This window comes from Mustela putorius, unplaced genomic scaffold (genome assembly GCF_011764305.1).
Source record: "Mustela putorius furo isolate JIRA1106 unplaced genomic scaffold, ASM1176430v1.1 tig00000275_pilon_pilon_pilon, whole genome shotgun sequence".
Taxonomy (NCBI): Eukaryota; Metazoa; Chordata; class Mammalia; order Carnivora; family Mustelidae; genus Mustela; species Mustela putorius.
The window spans coordinates 10,656,661-10,678,541 of record NW_025421341.1 but is presented as its reverse complement, the minus strand read 5'-3'; the positions used below and the strand labels follow the sequence as shown (position 1 = coordinate 10,678,541).

General features: G+C 38.4%; 1 protein-coding gene across 3 annotated transcripts in view; it reads right to left on the bottom strand.

Moving 5' to 3' along the window:
- Positions 1–21,881, bottom strand: part of PARD3B (par-3 family cell polarity regulator beta) — a 1,046,368-nt gene that overhangs the window by 435,475 nt on the left and 589,012 nt on the right. For all 3 annotated transcript variants that reach the window (XM_004764207.3, XM_004764208.3, XM_004764213.3), the window contains exon 11: positions 7,002–7,187. In XM_004764207.3, coding sequence (XP_004764264.1) covers positions 7,002–7,187 — 186 coding nt within the window. The remainder of the gene's footprint in view (positions 1–7,001; positions 7,188–21,881) is intronic.

The window sequence follows — 21,881 nt, the reverse complement described above, 5'->3', positions numbered from 1 at the left end:
CCTGATTACTTCCTGTGTACTGGCCCTATTGTCACTTCCTCGATGAATGTAAAATTTAAATTTACTCATTTAATTCAGTATTGTTTTAAAAGCTTCCCTCCTTTATTATGTAGCAAACTGGGGAAGTCTTAGCAACATACCGTTTACTCCATATTTGTAGTATTTCAACCTGTTTTTGCCAAAGATAACAGAATATTATTTAGAGTGTCAACATATATATAATCAAAACCATTCTAATATTTTCAAAATGTGTTATAATTCCTTCATTTTAAGCTCCTTCTGGAAAAATGAGGGGCATAAATATATCCCAACTTAGAGACTCTATCATAGTTGTTACTGAATCTTATTAATTTCCTCAGGAAAAAAAAAAAGTTTGAGAAGCACTGATTTAAGAGTTATCACAAATATTCCCTGGCTTACTATGTGGTAATAGCATTTTGTGCTTATCTGACACTTCTGTTTCCTGTCATTTCAGCTTCCTCACCCATATATTCTTATCTCCTTCCTGATTTTCTGTTTTTGGTTTACTTTGGCTTAGGAAACTGGATAATAAAAAGCTTATTAAGGCATATGTGTTTTATATGAGTTAAGCAGAGTCTGCCATGACTGCCTAACAAGATGGGAATCTGAGGACTTTACAACTTCTTGAAAATCTTCTTATTTAATTAACAGGAAAGGAACTATACAATTTTTTTGTGCGAAAATTGCTTAAAGTCTTGTCCCTGGAAGAATGGGTCCAAAGCAAAGTGTCAAGGCCAAAACTTAGATCATGTTATATTATAGTTTTATATACAAATATATAATAAATATTATACAATATATAGTAACTACATATAAACATATGAATTCTCTCTCTCTATATATATCTATATAGAGAGTATATATCTATTCTATAAATACCCATAATGAAGGTGACTATAGCTCTACAGTTGAAAGGTATATTTTCACTGTCAAATTATCATTATCATGGTATATCAACTTTTGTAGATTATCATTTCCTTTTTAACTAGGACTACCAATTCTTATTACAATTTCTTTCAGCCCATGGAGACAATCATAGAGCCCAAAATACACCTCAAAAGATGTAGGTTTCCAAAATTTTATCTGGCATGGTATGGATTTTTTATTTGAATTTCTGTGTATAAAATAAAAATGTATAAGTGATAAAGATCATCAAGAAAAGCAATGATTATGCTGATATTGCGAGATTTTAAAAATAATGTTATAGTATCTCCTTATAAAATAGTTGCTACTGGAGAAAACCCATTAAATGATGAGCCTGACTGTCTGAATTAACATAGGCCAAGATTCTTGCTTTTTTTTTTTTTAATAAAAGTAAATTGGGTTATATAATTAGCAGAACAATTGATACTATTTTTCTCATGTTTAAGTTAATAATTTCATTTTTAAGGTAAAATTCTTATTGGATATACAGTGATTCTGAATTTTTCCAGGCAAGTTTCCTGCTTTTAGGTGTTTCTAAAACGTATCACATTTTCATGGTCAGGATGAAATGTCAGAGTTTAGCTTCTCACAGTTGAGAAGCTTCAACAGAGCAACTGACATCCTTGGAGTGTGGGGTCCATTGGTCAGAGGTAAAAACCTGGAAAACATGACTGCTTCTAACGATTGTTATGGTTTTCCACCAATAGAAAACATTACCAATTTTAAGAAGAATGGGTAGTTGAAGAAATCATCTAACATTAGTGTTCCTTAAAAGCTGTCCCTTTTAACTTCCTTTGAGTTCATTAATTATAGATCCCCTCCATGATTTATAGATACCAGTAGAGTTGGAGTTGGAAATGACTCACACGGGGAACTCCTCCTGGACTGCTATGGAATAGCTTGGCTGCTGCTAACTGGTCCAGATTACGAAGAGACGTGAACATTCAGCACCAAGCTCTATATTCCCAGGAACTCTACAATTGTGTACATTCACTCTAAAAATTCACATTTGAGTCATTTTAAAACAGGGAGAGTGCTTGTATTAGATCTTTTTTTTTTCTTTCTTTCACCTCATACTAAATAGTGTAGATTATGAAATTCTGCATTTCTCAGAGGGAGTATTCCAAATTTCCTAAGCACACCAGAATCAAATTACTTAAATTATATCTATTTCATATTCTGAGCACATGCATTTGCAATTAGCTATGTCAGGCATTTTTCTTTCATTTAATTTCATCATCATCAAGTAGTATTTATTAAGCACAAACCTGGCTAATTAATTTTCTAGAGAATAACAGGTATTCTTAAATCCATTCTATATAAAAGACCTTAAATAATCTGATACATGACATTTTTCCCTTAGCAAAAATTGCCTTTAAATTTTACTTTTTACCTTATTATTTCAAGGTTTCAGTAGGACATATTCTATTCTCAAAGTCTGTATATTCAAATAAAAAATGTCATTCAGAATTAATATAACCGATTCCATGAGATTTTTATTCTTATTACATCATACTAATATCCTATGTCAATTTTTAAGAAAATATCACTCTTCTAGTTAAATATTTTTCCTAAAAGTGATTTATTTTTGAGGAAAAACCTAAGATAAATAGCCAGCTTAAGTTATTATAATCAATAGATGTAAAATGCATTTTCTCTTAAAAAATTCAGTTACTATAGTTCATGAAAAGCAAAGCAAAAGAAAGCTACTGATCTCAGAATTCAAAAGGTTTAGCCAATGAGGATGAGAATATCGAAGGTCTTCAAATCATTAAGACTTTGTGTGTGCTTTAGTGAGGGAAAGGAAAAGCTAATTTTTATGTGGATTTGGGGAAAGAAGAGTATCCTTCTCGGGGTACTTTTTTCTAACTGCAACACAGACAATATTCCTTTTCATTTAACAATAATGACACCACCGCGTTTGCTTTAAATTCTGATCACAGAACTGAAATTTTAGAAAAGCATCCTTAAGCACTTCATAATGTCATACAGAGTAGTTGGGACGCCTGGGTGGCTCAGTCAGCTAAGCAGCTGCCTTTGGCTCAGGTCATGATCCTGGGGTCCTGGGATCAAGCCCATGTCGGGCTCCCTGCTCAGCGGAGAGACTGCTTCTCCCTCTCCCTCTGCGTGCCACTCTGCCTACTTGTGCTTTCTCTACCTCTCTGTCAAATAAATAAATAAAATATTAAAAAAAAAATGCCACACAGGTCTTGGTTTGGAAGATGTTAAACCCAGAGACTTCTATCTAGTATTTTCAGGTTCTGAAAGCAATTACCCTGTACTTCAGCTGCCAATGCCCAGTACGAATGACAGAAACTAAAATGGAACCACAAACATGTAATCCCTATTACTGTTTAAGCAAATTAGCACCAATACTCAGTCATATTTGGCTACTGAGGTCAATGGCCCCTTTGTACTTTGAAAAGTGGAGCTCAAACGAATGCTTCAGAAATGTCCACAAAGAGCTCCATAGGCTGAAGGGGTCTGAAATGGCAGATGTTGAGCCCTGACACAAATAGGAAGGAGTTTCTGGGATTTCCTTCTTGATCTGCAGACTGGAATTTAAATATTAATGAGATTAAGCATTTGGATAACTCTGAGTAGAGTAAGAATATTGTTTAGTTTGCCCCTTGAGTGAGAAGAATTTACCCCAAGAGGGACTCCTAGAAGAGCCAGGTGCTTTTATTTTCAAACACAGATTTACATCTCCATTAGAAAGAACTCAAATAAGGGAGGAAGTGATTGAAAGCAGCAGCCCGAGAGGTAAATAAAAAATAAATAAATAAAAATAAATAAAAAGAGAGAAAGAGAGAAAAGGAAGAAAAAAAGAGCCCCTCAATTATAGTCACAGTCGCACAGTGGTTAGGTGGTTTTGCATCTGGCAAGAAGTAGCCTATCTTTGTTTATACCAGCGGAAGCCCCCAGGAGAATACAGCACACAGAATCCACAGGAAGAATTTGGTCATACTTTTCAAAGTAGTTTAGTTTTCAAAAATCCACCTTCCCTAAAGGGAAAAACACCTTGAGAACCAATTAGTGGTACGAAGGGCCAGGAGAAAAAGATTGTGCTCTGGCAGAAAGATTATTTTGTTGATTTCAGGTAAAAACCTAGGGCCAGATGCTAAAGTGGATGTTCCCCATGCTTATCTCCCCTTTGCCCTGGGGACACTGCAGTCTGTTACATTTGTATCTTCTGAACAGGGGACAGGAACAAAGTCTCAAAACAATTTCTGTAAGACATAATCCTGAATCACAGAACAGGTGGCAATTTTCTGAAGAGTAACAATGGATTATTGGAACGGCTGCAGCAGAATAGAAAAATACTTTCTCTCTCTCTCTCTCTTTTTCTGGTTAATCAGATTTCTTGTGAGCAAATCTTAGTCCTGCACCCTTTATACTGCAGAAAGTAAACAAGACAAATGGATACTAAACATTCACAATAAGGCTAAATTCATGATTGATGCCTCTTACTGTTTAAGATCAGCTTAACTTAAATATGCTGTCCAGTGGTTTTTAGTGGTGTGATTGTCTGACTCAGCAGACTGGTGTCAGGAAAGAAATTTACATAAATGGAAAGTGAAATCTTTCTTGAAGAAACAGGACTGTTAGAAACTGCTTAGGTAAGGAGATGCTCACTTACACAAACATGGATATACACATTAAACCTGCTCTCCAATATCTGCTTGAACTTAAGTTATTGCTCATAAAGCAGCTAAGATGTTTGCTTTTAATTTCCAAAAAATCATTTCAGTTCCAATTTTACTTGGAATAAATTCTGCAAACAGAACTGTCATTAGGTATAAGAAGAAGAATATCAACCCGGTAACCACAAGCAGGATCAAGGCTCCTCTTTAAACACAGCACATGCTTAGAAGGCTTGGTGAAGGGTGACAGGTGTGGCACCAGACAACTCCGGGATAACGGCCCCCGATCTTCTGGAATATGAAGGGGGAGCTGAAGGAAGCTTCACCGCAGTACAGTGGAGCACAGGCTCCGAAGTCAGACTACCCAGGTTCAAGTCTTAGCTTAAGCGGTTCCTGGCTGTGACCACAGGAGAAGCACTAAACTCTGTAATCTGCAGTTTCCCTCTGATGGAACTGCCTAATTATCATCCAGTGTCAACATGAAGAACGCAATTAGAGAACCCACCTAAAGTATCTACCCCCGCAGCGGGCGTACGTTAAGTGCTGAGCACAGGGAAGGCTAATGCTGCTGCTATTCTTACTATTATTCTCCTTTTGCTCCTGGTTCTGCGTTTCTGAGCCAGATGGGAGAATGTGAGAGACTGAACGACTGACCCCAAACTTCCCCCTTCTCTGGACCTGCACCTTCGCCACAGCTTCACCAGGGGTGGACTGTGTTTCCCCAGGCCTTGACCTTGGACTCACCCACATGACTGCATTGGTCAGAAGGGCACGTGTGTGTTTCTGTGTGCGCGCGGAGGGGCGGAGTGCCAGCTCGGGGCCTCGGATTTGAGAGGCTTCACTCTGTCTTTGCTGCTGGCCTTCTGCCCCCTCAGAGCATGAGAAGAACGTGCTCCCGCTAGCCTGCTGGTCCGGGTGGGGGGGGGTGACGTACACGGAGGACACTGACCTGCACAAAGGTACAGCAGCCTGAATCCCAGCCACTTGAGCTGTCCTGCAGAGTCGTGAGAGACATATAGGCTTACTGATGTATGTTACTGAAATCCTGTCATTATTTATTATGTCAAAAAAAATTAACTGATCCAAGGAGTCCATTAAAAAGTTGTCTACTCACAATGAATTTCTTATTTCCAAAGGAAAAAGGCATCAGCTCAGTGTCTAGGTCTGAAACAAATGTGGAATGATAAGTGAGAAGACACCAGTGCTTCAACCAAGCCAGCAATCCGAGACCGGAGATGCTCCTAGAAACTCTCCACAGATCTTTCTTGGCTTTTGTTAAGGGAGGGTCATGTGTGATACGTGTCAGATTATTTTTAAATAGCTAACATTTGTTGAAAGTTTATCGTAGGCACTGTGCTGGACAAAATGCATACAGTATCTCTCTTTGTCCTTCTAAGAGCACCAGCAGGTAGGCTCTATTAATTTTATTCATTTTACAAGAGAGGAAACTGAAGCATATGGAGACAAGTAACTTGTCCGACAAGTACCTTGTCCACATGATAGCGGGTGGGAGCAGTCTGGGGAGGACTCAAACTCAAGAAGCCCTGTGGCATGGAGTGAGATGAGCATGGTGGGGAGGATGGCAGATCATAAGCACAAACATGTTCCCCCCATCTCTAATCACTTTGCTGTTTTAATCATAGTATGTGTGTTAATTTCATCTGCAGGACACTTGAATTAAGTATTACCCATTATGCACCCCCCAGAAATGAAGATATGGGAGCACAGCACATTCCTCACCCATATTCCCACAGCTAGCAATGGTGTCCTGGTCAGAGCACATGGCAATGAAGCTTGATTTGAACCCAGGCCATCTAGATAACCATTATACTATGTTAATATCAATGATCACACTGCTCACCCCAATGTGAAAAGGCAGAATCACTTTCTTTCCTCTTTTTCTGGAAGACTGTAAGTTTTCCCAAGTTCAAAGGCAAACATGCATTCCTGGCACCATGCCTATCTTCAAGGGCATAAAACATGATAAATAACCTTTAATTTACACTTCAGTCATTCTCAGGCTCCACTGAGCTTTCATTCTTGCAAGAGCAAATTTCCTTATTTGCTGCCTTCATGTTGACTTGTTTTGAGTTTTATTTTTCTAAGGCTATTTTGAGGTTCAACTCTGTCTGGTTACAAATTCACAGGAATCCTAGCAGAGTAATAAAAGGAATGGGAGAAAGAGTACTGATCATGATGGGTTTAGAGAACAATGTCTGGGGCATAAAACTAACCACACAGAGGGTGAACACAGACAATTGTTGCCCAGATCTGTTCACACATATACGTGGTACATCTTCAGGAGAGCCTTGTGGTCTCACATCTTCAAATAATGCCTCCACCCAGTCCCTGAGCAAAGGGACACATCTCGAGCACCTTCACACTGACATGCAAATGAGCAGTCCTACTGACCTTGAAAGCAGCACCTCCATGGATGATGGATTTGATAAAAATTCCCAAGTCCGTTCCAGTTTCTCGAGATTTGTTCCCTTTCAAGCTCACGCCGAGACCAGCAGAACCCGAATCATTCAGGGGGATCTCGAAGGTGAGTTGCTCGGTCGTTTCCAGGGAGAGTGCATAGCAGTCGGGCTCTCCTTTCTGTTGAAGAACACGTGGAAAGAGTGAGGGGAAGAAAGCAGGTTAGTGTTTATACCTGAATGGCCAAACAAAGAGGCAACTGGCAAGACAGCGTGATTGGACCATTAACAGGCTGGTCTTCTTTCTCTGTGGGGGGCCACCACCATGTCCCTGGAAGGTAGAAGAGTTCTTGGGAGTCACATCTGCCGAGGGCCAACAGAGAGGACCCTTTGGCTAGGTGGAGTCATGCCACTTGAAATAGCCTGTAAATATCCGGAAATCCAGCAGAGTCTCAATAATTAAAGAGGCAGGGCGTTACTTAGGGGGTCTTAGGCACCAGAAAAGACCTTAGAGATAACGTGATCTTAATGCCTTCATTTTACAGATGAAGAAACAGAACTTAGTGTAGAAACATGCTAAAATTTGGAGGAAATATTTGGCTTGTGTATTTAAAACATATCATTTACCATGGAAACAATGTTCATGATCAAGAATATCAATTGGATACAGAGCACTGAAAAATATGTTATCTTAAATTTAGGGAAATATGATTTATGATGAGTATCAGTTTGCTCAATTGAGGCCTTAAGCTTGCTTCATTGACAGTACAAGTCACTGGCAACCAGATTTTGAACCTAACCAAAAATGGGAATGCACGACAAATATTTGTGTCTTCTTTGCCAAATGACACCTAGCCACAAGCACAGCTGTTCTCAGAAAATTAGAGTAACAGAGAATGGAGGCAGCAGGCACACGTAGGGTTCAAGTTTCCAGGGAGAAGCAAAGGTTAATCGTATTTAGCCCCTGATGTTTTCAAATGTACAGCAGTGACAATGGAAAAATGCTGCCCACATGATAATCTTCGCAGGTGCCCCCTAAACGGCCTCCCTCCTGCCCAAGCTTGCAGAAATGTGAAACTCGGCCACAGTGTTTAACTGGAAAATTTGAAAATGAGATAGCCCTAGAAACCTTCAACTCATGCTAGGTCGGTAGTTCCTTCCTCTCTGTAATTATGTCTAGAAACTCTCATCTTAGGGTCACTTTGAGGGACTCTTCTGTGAAATCGCATATTTTAGAAATTACTGTGAATGTCTGAATGTCAGTCACCAAATAACAACTATAAAATCAGAAGTAGCAAAGAACCCATAATTAAAACAAGATTAAGAGGCTGATCATTGCCAGATCCACTGACCTAGTATTTTCAACTCCTACCAAAATAGAGAAAGCCCATGTCTATCTTCAAAGAAATAGTTCATTTAATTTCACTGTACCTGAAGTTAGCTATAAAAACCTGGACAATATGTAGTTTCAAAGAAATGAAACTTTAGTGCTTGATATAATAAACCTATGACTAGTTAGTTCTTCCAACTAACTCACTGTATTATTATCCAAGAAACATCCCATTATTTGATTCAAACTAGCTGTCTTTTTTCTCCCCCATGGGAATGCGATAGTTAAATATGAAAGGTAAATTGTTAGCCTTCATCTTCGTCTTCCAGAATGTCCTATTTAGAATCCATAACATTTGATAATCATTTATGTTTCCAGGTCTCTCTGGGGTTTGGTTAATTTTAGTCTAATAAAGTTCCACTGAATTAAAGTACAAATTAAAGAACAGCTGTTCTGCCTAGAAGTTTGTGAATACCATTTTAGAGGAAGACTAGAAGCTTCTCTGGCTTTTTAATCTACTAGAAACAAAATGACACAAGGGCAAGTTTTGCTTGAGTAATATCTTCAAACCATTTTATTCTGTAATCAAATCCGATTTCTTCGGCAACTGTGTTTAATTAAGATTGACAATCACTATTTGTACCAATACCTTTCATTTATGACACATGTGATAGGAACAAAATAGAAACCAAGTGATATTATGGCTATCTTTTTCATTTGTGTGTATGTGTTTAAGTTTTTATTTTAATTCCAGTTAGTTAATAGACAGTATTCTATCAATTTCAAGTGTAAGATATAGTGATTCAACACTTCCATACATCACCCTGTGCTCATCACAAGTGCCCTGTTTAATCCCCATCACCTATTTAACCCGTCCTCATAGCAAACTCTCCCCTGGTAATCATCAGTTTGTTCTCTATAGTTAAGAGTCTGTTTCTTGGTTTGTCCCTCTCTCTCTCTTTTTTTCCCTTTGCTCATTTGTTTTCTTAAATTCCACATATGAGTGAAATCATACGGAATTTGTTTTTCATCTAGCATAATACCCTCTAGCTCCAGTCATGTCATTGGAAATGGCAAGAGTTCATTCTTTTTTGTGGCTGAGTAATATTCCACTGTACACATATATTATATCTTCTTTATGTGTTCATCAGTTGATGGGCTCTTGGGCTCTTTCCGTAATTTGGATACTGTAGATAAATCTACTATAAACATTAGGGTGCACGTATCCCTTTGAATTAGTATTTTTGAATTCCTTGGGTAAATACCTAGTAGTTTAATTGCTGGATCATAAGGTAGTTCTATTTTTAATTTTTGGAGGAAACTCCATACTGTTTTCCAGAGTGGCTGCACCAGCTTTCATTCCCACCAGGAGTGCAAGAGGGTCCCCCTTTCAAGTCCCTGATACCTGAAAGCCAGAAATAGAACAGCAAAAACAATCTAGTGGCTAACAATGGTTCTAAGTGCTTTACACATATTAACGTACTTACTCTTCATAACAACTCTGTGAGGAATATTATCATGACCATTTAACAGTGGAGGAGACTGAAATGCACAGCAGATAAGTACCATGCTTACAGTCTATAAGACCTTACAGTGTTGGAGCTTTGTGAGGTCCAGGCAGTGTATTTCCTGTGCCAGACTCGTAACTGCTATGCTATATCTCAACCTCTGTGAACCACTATGACTTGGCCTAGTCACAAGAAATCCCAACACTGATTCCCACCGTGACAGTAAGCTACCATGCAACTTCACGTTCTCTACTCAACTACAGTTCTGTTTTATATCTTTCTTATACTATATCAGGCTCAAGCCATAATTAGTGGATTCTAATAATAGCAAATTATTATTGCTATTCACCCAATGGTGAAGGAAGCCATTATAGTATTTAACATAGCCATTTCCTCTATTAGAAATAAATGTCCCTTTACCTAATGCAGGAGAAAAAAATCAATATGCTGAATGCCTTCCATCAATAATCTTGGTTCAACAAAGAACTCTAAAAATTGAACTCCACTCTTGCCAGACAACATTTTGGAGAAGAGATATTAAGGCCTCACAAATGCCCCAAAGCACGACCTTAGTGATAGGATGATCCCAAAGGCAATGACATATCCACACCTTGGATCCTCCCTTGCTTTCTGTCTTTCAGAGAAGAGTTCTTTCTGTACTGTGTTGGGAGGGCCCCATGCTTTTTACACTAACAATTATCCAGAGAGGGAAAAAACATCAAGATGCAAGACTGGCATAAGAAAGAAAATCTTGTGAATTTCCATTCATTTTTTTAATTTTTCCTTTTCATTATTTCTTATTCTTTGCCACTAGAGGCCATGTCTCTAGATACCAAGTCCATGAGGTTCCTTGAGCCAGCCCCAGGATGGATACCTACCTGCCCCTAGTGCAGATGCCTTGGTCTAATCCCTTGGGACCCACCCGGGGCCAGACTTTCAGGGTCTACAACTAAAAATTTCTCAATCTTAGCACCACTGATATTTAGCGCATGATAATTCTTTGCTGTGGAGGACTGTCCTATGCATTAAAGGGCAGTCCACAGAATTACTACCTACTAGATGCCAGTAGCACCTCCTTCCCCAGTTACGATAACCTCAAATGTCCTCAGACACTGCCCAATGTCTCCTGGGTTCAAAATTACATCCAGTGGAAAACAACTGCCCTGTACAGTCAATTTTAACTGCTAACTACTGCCATGTTAAGGCAACTGCCAAGTATAGTCAAGTTTAAGGCAAAAAGGGTCCAGAGAAGTACTCTGGGACTGCAATGTTGTCTGCTGATATGTTCCCAAGTCCCAGAATGGGGACTAAGTCTTCGGCTCACAGGTTCATGACTTACTACTTAGTTGGTCACAGAATTCTACACTTAGTTATTTCTCTGGTTATATGTCTCTGGTTATATGGCAGCTAATTTTCTAGGGGCAGAAATACAGTCTTTGAGGGATTAACAGAGTAAGGAAAGTGATAAATATTGAATTTATTGGTACATATACAAAATGCTGACTTTTATTCATATAACCCAGAAGAAAAGTTTACCCTATCAAGTGGTGTTTGTTAGGTTAGTTATGCTTCTATATATGCTGTTCTGTACTTTTTTAAATGTATTAAGAACCATAGGCTTCTATAAGATAGTATTAACATAAAGTCTACTCATGTGAGAACATAACAGCAAGTATAAGAATGGATGTGTGCAGTACATTTCAACTATATAAATATACGCTATATACATACTGACGCCTACCCATCTACCTGTTACCTACCTGTCCCACAACCCTACCCCATCTATCTGCATATGTGTATATGTCTGCACAGAAAAAAAAAAAAACGTAGTTATCTACTGGCACTGCAATATGGACTACAGTTTCCTTATTTTTTTCTGTGTTTTCTAAACATTTATCCATCATTACAAAAATATAAATGTTTTTGAAAGGAATTTATGAAGGTATACGAACTGTTTGCTGTACTATTGCCTTGCCCACCAGAAAGATGCAAACACATCTCTATGACGACACACACACACACATTTATACATTCATGTTTTCTACTACTACCTATACTATATGTAATATGCATTATCCTATAGTAGTATATATACTGTATTAAAACTATGTAATATATAACGTGTATATGTATTCTCTCTCTGTATATATGCATGTGTATTTATGTGTGCATGTGTGGGTAGTACATTTATATTCCTCTTAGAGTCACCAGTGACTTCATGTTACTAAATCTGATGGTCAATTGTCATCTCATATTTTTCCTCATGTACAGGAACATTAGATCAAACTGATGGAGGCTTACTTTTTGAAATATATATATATTTTTCTTGGACATCACTTTCTTATAGTTCTCTTATAGTTCATCTCCCACTTCACGGTCAACTCTTTTGCAAAATCCTTTGCTACTTCTTCCCCGTCTCACCAATCTTTAAATATTAGTGTCCTAAGAATCATCTGATTTCTTCTCTTCTGTCCCATCCTCATTTTTGAACTTACACCTAATTTCACAGTTTCAAATATCATTTACATGCTCATGAGTCGTAAATTCCTATCTCTACCTCTCTCCCCTAAACTAGGCTCGCATAACCAATTCTCTAGTGAACAACTTTATTAAGATTTCTACCTTGAAATCATGTCTAAGTAGATCATCCCCTAAACCCGCTCCTCCTGGACAAGTAAATGGATCTGTGTTCTTTCGGACATTCAAGCAAGAGACCTCAATGTCACTGTTGACTTCCTTCCTGTCTCACACTCTATATCCAACCCGTCAGCAACTCCTGTCAGCTTTACTTTAAAAACGCACCCAGGGCATCTGGGTGGCTCAGTCGGTTAAGCATCTACCTTTGGCTCAGGTCGTGAACCCAGGGCCTGGTACTGAGGCCCATGTCTGGCTCTCTGCTCAACAGGAGTCTGTTTCAGCCTCTTCCTCTGCTCCTCCCCCTGCTTGTATTCTCTCTCTCTCTGTGTGTCTCAAATAAGTAATAAAATCGTAAATACACACACACATCCAGAATCCTATCACGTTAACCATCTGAGCCACCACTGCTTCTCACCCAACACCCTCTGTACTTGTGTCTCCTTCCTGCCTCTCTGCCTCCACTTTTCTCCTCTTTGGGGGTCTTTCTTATTACAGCAGCTGGAGTGGTCCTATTAAAACAAACACTCAAACCTTACTGGTGACTTCCCACCTCGTTCAGAGAAAATGCCAATGTCCTATAAATTCCGAGTCCCATGAGTCTTCTCTCTGCTCATCTCTCCTACTACTTAGCCTCTGCTTGCCGCATTGCCTTTCCTCTTTTCTTCAGTACATCCTTCCTCCTTCATGCTTCTGCCCCAAGACCCTCATACAGCCTCTTGTCTCTGCTTTGAATTCTCCTCCCCTAGATTGCTATCAGTTTATTAGTGAGGTCACCCCTGATCTTTCAGTTTCATATTGCTTAAATGCCCTCTCAATAATACCACCTTACCCATGTCCACTACCCTGCTTTACTTCCTCAGAGCTTATCACATACTGTATATCTGTTAACTTATTTTTTTTTTAATTTATTCATTTATTAGAGAGAGAGCACTTGGGGGGCAGGAGGAGAAAGAGAGAGTCTTAAGTTGACTCTGTGTTGAGCATGGAGCCTGATGCAGGGCTTGATCTCACGATCTTGAGACCACCACCAGAGCCAACACCAAGAGTTAGATGTTTAACTGACTTCACCACCCAGGTGCTCCTGCTCATGTGTGTGTGTGTGTGCTTTAAAGATTTTTATTTACTTATTTGGTAGAGAGAGAGAGAGAGAGATCACAGGCAGGCCGAGCAGCAGGCAGAGAGAGGGGAAAGCAGGCTCCCCAATAAGCAGAGAGCCCAAAGCAGGGCTCGATCCCAGGACCCTGAGATCATGACCTGAGCCGAAGACAGAGGCTTAACCCACTGAGTCACCCAGGTGCCCCTGCTCATTTGTTTTTAATAGGGACTCTTGAATGTGGGAATTCTTATATTATTCTGATTCTTTTTCTACCAATTTATTGCTAGTGCTTAAAACAGTGCCAGACTCAAAAACAGGCACTGGATAAGGATTTATTGAGTAAATAAAAACATATAGATAGATACAGATGTTCATGTGTATGTCCAACAGTATGTGCTTGTGTATATGTACACATGGGTATCTGTAAATACATATTTGTGGGTTGTACACATATATAGGTAAATAAATAAACTGCTGGTATCACTTTTGATTCCTACCATTCCAGATTCCATTACTTTTAAGGTTTATACAAATTAGTTCTTACATTAAATATAATTATAAAAGGCAAAATGTATTATAGTTTTAAGAAACCTTAAAAGTAACCTAGTCCAATTTTCCTTCTCACACAATGCTTCCAGTTCCTAGGAGAGATGATAACTTAGCTCAGTTTCAGCATCAGATCCTCAATGAAGGCAACAAGAGGTGTTATCACTACCAATCTGTGATGAACACTGGGCTGTTCGTGGCTTTAAGTTATAACATGTACCTCAAATCTTTAGTGAATACTGCAAAGAGCAGTATTCATGGTACATTTCATCCAGTCTGGGAAGCACTGTGATCCAGTACCCAAAGACATATCAGCCATTTTCCTGTGTTTGCCAATCCATCCCGGTAAAAACATATATGTGTACACATACACCTATAAATAAGTTTCATGAGACAATACATAAGCAGAGTGCAATGCATTTTAGTGATTTCTATGCTCTTATTTAATTTTTAATTTGATCACGGTCCTGTACATTAATTTCATAATCCAACACTGGAACATAATCTTCAATGGGAAAACAGTGAAATATTATATATGTATGTATGTGTGTATATATATATACACATACATATATATGTATCTCTGTATATATATTATATATATTATTTTTATTAAATAGATACATGAAATACAAAACCAAATGGTGAGTAAAATGTTAACGGTCTTATCCTCCCTAATTTTTATAAGCCATTTTAATGTTTATCCTAACCACCCCTAGCCTTAACTCATCTCTTAATATCTTTTATACAAACTTTCTTCAAGTTCTTACAGCTTCTCTTCCATTATCACCCTAATTAAATATATTTCCCCTTCTCCCTCCCATCTAGTTATGTTTCCCTGTTTTTCCATTCCCTCACTTTGTTCTCTGTAAGACTACCTCTATTCCCAAGCACCATGAATAACCTGTTAAAGCTGGAATCTGGAAACGAGATTGTCTCATTCTGGCCTGAGTGACAAGAGTCACTCTTTGCAAACCATAGTGATCCAACGCATTTTAATCAAATATCTTGTATGTACTCAACACTGTAATACGAAGTGCCCAGTCTGCATAGACTATAACTGGCGAAGAGTTTACTGAATGATTTTGTGTTTCGTTCACAGTATTATCTGGAGAGGAAGAGTAGAATTTAAGGAAAAGAAAGAACAGAGGAATGGACATAGTTGGACCTTGTGAGGTATCCTAACCATTTCAAAATGAACATCAAAAGTAATTACTTGGCGTGAGAAGCAGAAAGGGAGGCAGAAGACGGATGACTTGTGAGGCATCTGCATTATTGCTCAGGAGTATCCCAACTAGGGCCATCTCCGGAATCACAAACATTCTCGTAGTGCAAAGAAGTACCTGATTCACACACACAAGTTGTAAAAACCCAGCCTACCAGAGCCCGGGGGAGTACACCTGTGTGCAGGACCGGTGTCCAATTTCTCAGAAGCCCAGGTCAGACTTGAAAGCATCCATGCTGGACCTTTTATGGCCCTCATTTCATTAAATGCTGTGCTCTTGGCTCAGCACAAGTAAGCTCTGGATGTCTTTGCCTCGCCTCCCAAATGTGTAATTAGTCTGTGCTGTGAGCAGCTTACTTTATGCAAGAGTTATGATTCACATGCAATCATTTTGTCAATTACCAAACCTTAAACAAGAGGCCTTTAAGGGGTAAAAAAAAGAAAAAAAATATTTTTTTATATTTATATTTATATAAATAATAAATATATATATCTATTTTATATAAAGCAAAAGCCATACCTGGAAATTCTGGCAGGATATTTTATAATAAGCTTAAGTACTGTTAACATTTGCCTTAATAAATTCTAAGGAATTTGAGGTAATAAAACTTTGTTTATAGCTAAATAAATTTTCATAACAACGAAAGGATAAGATACCCGCAAGACGCTTAACTTTCTGAATTTTTAACATTTTCTGGAAAAAGTCACCTATGGGTAGCTACTGTAAACATGGAAGGGTTTTGGTCAGTTGGATTACATAAAATTCAAAATGTGATATCACCATCGAGTAGGGATAAGAGGTCCTTCCAACAGCTGGGAGGCATTCTGTTTTAGATTGTACTTTTCAGAGAGTAAACAGAAGACATACAAAGGTAAATGGTGATCCAAGGATGATCATCTTAATAAAGGTAAAGCGCTTTTCCCCACAACTGTTGCTAACATATAAATGAAATCAGCAGAACCCTGGGTTATTTATAAATGGACAGATTATCTTTTAAAGTCTTTCGCCCTCTGGGCAGTATAGACAAATCACAAGAAAGAGTCAGGGGTCATACTACAGATAATTTAAAAAATCTCTGAATCACAGTAAAGGTTGTAGATGATTAACCCAATCAATGGGGGAAACGTCTTAAATGTAGGTTTCTTACAGGGAGCTCGATTATCAACATATTAAGTATATGTCCTTATTTGATCTCCTAAAGTAAATATTCATTCACTTTCAAATACTTTATAACTAAAGACCCAAATGAAGAAAATCCTACAAAATGTCTGTAATTGAGACACTTCTTTCTTTTTTTGATATCCATTCTTTGGAAAGGATGAGGAAAGAACAAAAGCTGACTCCTGACTTCACTTATTAAAAGACAATTTTAAGTCAATGATTAATCTAATACCAGGAAACAAATGTCAAAAAAAAAATGGCCACTCTTCATAGTCTGCTCAATATAAAAATGTCTTAATGTAATACTAAGAGATTAACAGAAGTAAAGTAATTCAAAGTTAAGATTCTTAGAGCTATCCTTGTCTCCTTCCTACTTATGGTATATATACTGGAAGGATCAGTAAATTCCACAGTTTGGTAACACTGGCAAAAAACACTTTTTTCCAATGAATATGAAAGAAATGAATATAATATACTGTGTCATGAAAAGTGGCATAAATGAACATATTACAACTCAGACAGCACGGATTCTTTATAAAACCAGAAACTGCTTTGTTTATAGGGTGAAGCAATAGGTCCTTTTTGTTTTCTGTTTATTCCTTCCCATTGAAAGTGAACTAAGAGACCTGGTGAAAATGTCTTAAACCTTTTATAGACAATCATTTAGGTTTTAAAATACAAGAATACACACTTTTACATGAGTAAAAGATTTAAGAACAAAGTACGATTGTTATAATTTAATACTCTAAAAAGGAAGCATAGAGGGCCTGATTCTTAGAGGAGCAGACCTTTTTGAAAAGCTGGAGTCCTAGGCGAAAACTTCCACTATCTTTGCCATCCCAAATACTCTGTCCGCCAAGCTACCTGCATTTAATGGCTTTAAAAGACAAATCAGCTATCCAGGACAAAAGCTGGACATAAATAAAACATACAAAGCACTTCGTGGAAGTAAGAACACCAGTTATGGTTCCTGTTCCCCCCATAGTCTGTCCACTGCTCAGGAAGGGGTAGCAACTGCCTGAAGTGGAGGTGTCCCTCTGACACCAAGACCATAGGCAGCTAATGCTTGGTGCGGAGGTCTGATCCAAGGCCATGCCCAATTAGAGAGGGTTCTAGAAACCAACTATGCCAGCCAAACTGGTTGCTTCTAAGACTTGAATCCATGTAAGGTCTAGAAAACAGGGTCACAGTCATTGCATATGAGGACAAATACCCCTATAGTTTCTATTATGAAAAATGCTAGGGAAAACGTGCATTTTAGAACTGCTTTTAAAAGATTAATACATATTCCCTAATTCACTTGATCACGGGACACACCATTGCATGAGCATATTAGAGGTAAAGTATTCCCCCCTCCACTTAAAGATGTCTTGCTTTAGAGAACACACGGAAGATCATGGCAGAAAGGAATGGAGCGGAAAACAGAGAAGACTCAAGAGAGAAAAAACCTTGTAGGTCATGAACAATGTCCTAGAGATACCACACGGCCTCATGGTAAAGCTTTCCAGTTCCATTACTTCTGTGTCACGCTTCTTTGTATGTGATATACGTCACAATTCGCATTAACAACAGAGTATCATAAAAGAAAAGTACAGACTCAAGGCCAGGCTTCCAAAGACATAGAACAGCAAATACATTCTGGAGCCCTTAGTCCAGAAAGGGGGAAAAATGACATTTAGTTTGCTTATGAGAAATTAATTTTTAGTTTTACTTTTTAGTTTTGGATTGGGAAATTTCTGCAGATAGTTTAAAGACAATGGATTACAGTTTCCTTCACTGGGATCCTAGAAAGTCACAGAATAAGAAACCTAGCCACTAGAGTCAAAGTATAAAAATTGTCTAACACCCACCATTCTGAGTATGTGTGTCATTATTTAGGGCACAACTCCTTTTAGTAAAGATAATATGGCTTTCTTTCCAACTCTGATACCTTCATTTTCTTCAGAAGACCCAAAAAATATTCTTTTGCTTTGAGCCACAGAACTCTGGTGTTTATTAAATTATCATACAATGTAGTAACACTACTACCAGTACTAGCCTCAAGAAAGTGGTATTTTTGGGGGGGCTGGAAGAGGGGGTAGTTTATTTGTTGGTAAAGGCTTTAAAGAAATGAAATGAGGAAAATATAGCATTTTTTTTAAATTTTTTATTTTTGATAAACATATATTTTTATCCCCAGGGGTACAGGTCTGTGAATCACCAGGTTTACACACTTCACAGCACGCACCAAATCACATACCCTCCCCAATGTTCATAATCCCACCCCTTTCTCCCAAACCCCCTGCCCCCGGCAACCCTCAGTTTGTTTTGTGAGATTAAGAGTCACTTATGGTTTGTCTCCCTCCCAATCCCATCTTGTTTCATTTATTCTTCTTCTACCCACTTAAGCCTCCATGTTGTATCACCACTTCCTCATATCAGGGAGATCATATGATAGTTGTCTTTCTCTGCTTGACTTATTTCGCTAAGCATGATACGCTCTAGTTCCATCCACGTTGTTGCAAATGGCAGGATTTCATTTCTTTTGATGGCTGCATAGTATTCCATTGTGTATATATACCACATCTTCTTGATCCATTCATCTGTTGATGGACATCTAGGTTCTTTCCATAGTTTGGCTATTGTGGACATTGCTGCTATAAACATTCGGGTGCATGTGCCCCTTTGGATCACTACATTTGTATCTTTAGGGTAAATACCCAATAGTGCAATTGCTGGGTCATAGGGCAGTTCTATTTTCAACATTTTGAGGAACCTCCATGCTGTTTTCCAGAGTGGCTGCACCAGCTTGCATTCCCACCAACAGTGTAGGAGGGTTCCCCTTTCTCCGCATCCTCGCCAGCATCTGTCATTTCCTGACTTGTTGATTTTAGCCCATTCTGACTGGTGTGAGGTGATATCTCATTGTGGTTTTGATTTGTATTTCCCTGATGCCGAGTGATATGGAGCACTTTTTCATGTGTCTGTTCGCCATCTGGATGTCTTCTTTGCAGAAATGTCTGTTCATGTCCTCTGCCCATTTCTTGATTGGATTATTTATTCTTTGGGTGTTGAGTTTGCTAAGTTCTTTATAGATTCTGGACACTAGTCCTTTATCTGATATGTCGTTTGCAAATATCTTCTCCCATTCTGTCAGTTGTCTTTTGATTTTGTTAACTGTTTCCTTTGCTGTGCAAAAGCTTTTGATCTTGATGAAATCCCAATAGTTCATTTTTTCCCTTGCTTCCCTTGCCTTTTGCGTTGTTCCTAGGAAGATGTTGCTGCGGCAGAGGTCGAAGAGGTTGCTGCCCGTGTTCTCCTCAAGGATTTTGATGGATTCCTTTCGTACATTGAGGTCCTTCATCCATTTTGAGTCTATTTTTGTGTGTGGTGTAAGGGAATGGTCCAATTTCATTTTTCTGCATGTGGCTGTCCAATTTTCCCAGCACCATTTATTGAAAAGGCTGTCTTTTTTCCATTGGACATTCTTTCCTGCTTTGTCGAAGATTAGTTGACCATAGATTTGAGGGTCTATTTCTGGGCTCTCTATTCTGTTCCATTGATCTATGTGTCTGTTTTTGTGCCAGTACCATGCTGTCTTGATGATGACAGCTTTGTAATAGAGCTTGAAGTCCGGAATTGTGATGCCACCAACGTTGGCTTTCTTTTTCAATATCCCTTTGGCTATTCGAGGTCTTTTCTGGTTCCATATAAATTTTAGCATTATTTGTTCCATTTCTTTGAAAAAGATGGATGGTACTTTGATAGGAATTGCATTAAATGTGTAGATTGCTTTAGGTAGCATAGACATTTTCACAATATTTATTCTTCCAATCCAGGAGCATGGAACATTTTTCCATTTCTTTGTGTCTTCCTCAATTTCTTTCATGAGTACTTTATAGTTTTCTGAGTATAGATTCTGTGTCTCTTTGGTTAGCTTTATTCCTAGGTATCTTATGGTTTTGGATGCAATTGTAAATGGGATTGACTCCTTAATATCTCTTTCTTCTGTCTTGCTGTTGGTGTAGAGAAATGCAACTGATTTCTGTGCATTGATTTTATATCCTGACACTTTACTGAATTCCTGTATAAGTTCTAGCAGTTTTGGAGTGGAGTCTTTTGGGTTTTCCACATATAGTATCATATCATCTGCGAAGAGTGATAATTTGACTTCTTCTTTGCCGATTTGGATGCCTTTAATTTCCTTTTGTTGTCTGATTGCTGAGGCTAGGACCTCTAGTTCGATGTTGAATAGCAGTGGTGATAATGGACATCCCTGCCGTGTTCCTGACCTTAGCGGAAAAGCTTTCAGTTTTTCTCCATTGAGAATGATATTTGCGGTGGGTTTTTCATAGATGGCTTTGATGATATTGAGGTATGTGCCCTCTATCCCTACACTTTGAAGAGTTTTGATCAGGAAGGGATGTTGTACTTTGTCAAATGCTTTTTCAGCATCTATTGAGAGTATCATATGGTTCTTGTTCTTTCTTTTATTGATGTGTTGTATCACATTGACTGATTTGCGGATGTTGAACCAACCTTGCAGCCCTGGAATAAATCCCACTTGGTCGTGGTGAATAATCCTTTTAATGTACTGTTGAATCCTATTGGCTAGTATTTTGTTGAGTATTTTCGCATCTGTGTTCATCAAGGATATCGGTCTATAGCTCTCTTTTTTGGTGGGATCCTTGTCTGGTTTTGGGATCAAGGTGATGCTGGCCTCATAAAATGAGTTTGGAAGTTTTCCTTCCATTTCTATTTTTTGGAACAGTTTCAGGAGAATAGGAATTAGTTCTTCTTTAAATGTTTGGTAGAATTCCCCCGGGAAGCCGTCTGGCCCTGGGCTTTTGTTTGTTTGGAGATTTTTAATGACTGTTTCAATTTCCTTACTGGTTATGGGTCTGTTCAGGCTTTCTATTTCTTCCTGGCTCAGTTGCGGTAGTTTATATGTTTCTAGGAATGAATCCATTTCTTCCAGATTGTCAAATTTATTGCCGTAGAGTTGCTCATAGTATGTTCTTATAATAGTTTGTATTTCTTTGGTGTTAGTTGTGATCTCTCCTCTTTCATTCATGATTTTATTTATTTGGGTCCTTTCTCTTTTCTTTTTGATAAGTCGGGCCAGGGGTTTATCAATTTTATTAATTCTTTCAAAGAACCAGCTCCTAGTTTCGTTGATTTGTTCTATTGTTTTTTTGGTTTCTATTTCATTGATTTCTGCTCTGATCTTTATGATTTCTCTTCTCCTGCTGGGCTTAGGGTTTCTTTCTTGTTCTTTCTCCAGCTCCTTTAGGTGTAGGGTTAGGTTGTGTACCTGAGACCTTTCTTGTTTCTTGAGAAAGGCTTGTAGCGCTATATATTTTCCTCTCAGGACTGCCTTTGTTGTGTCCCA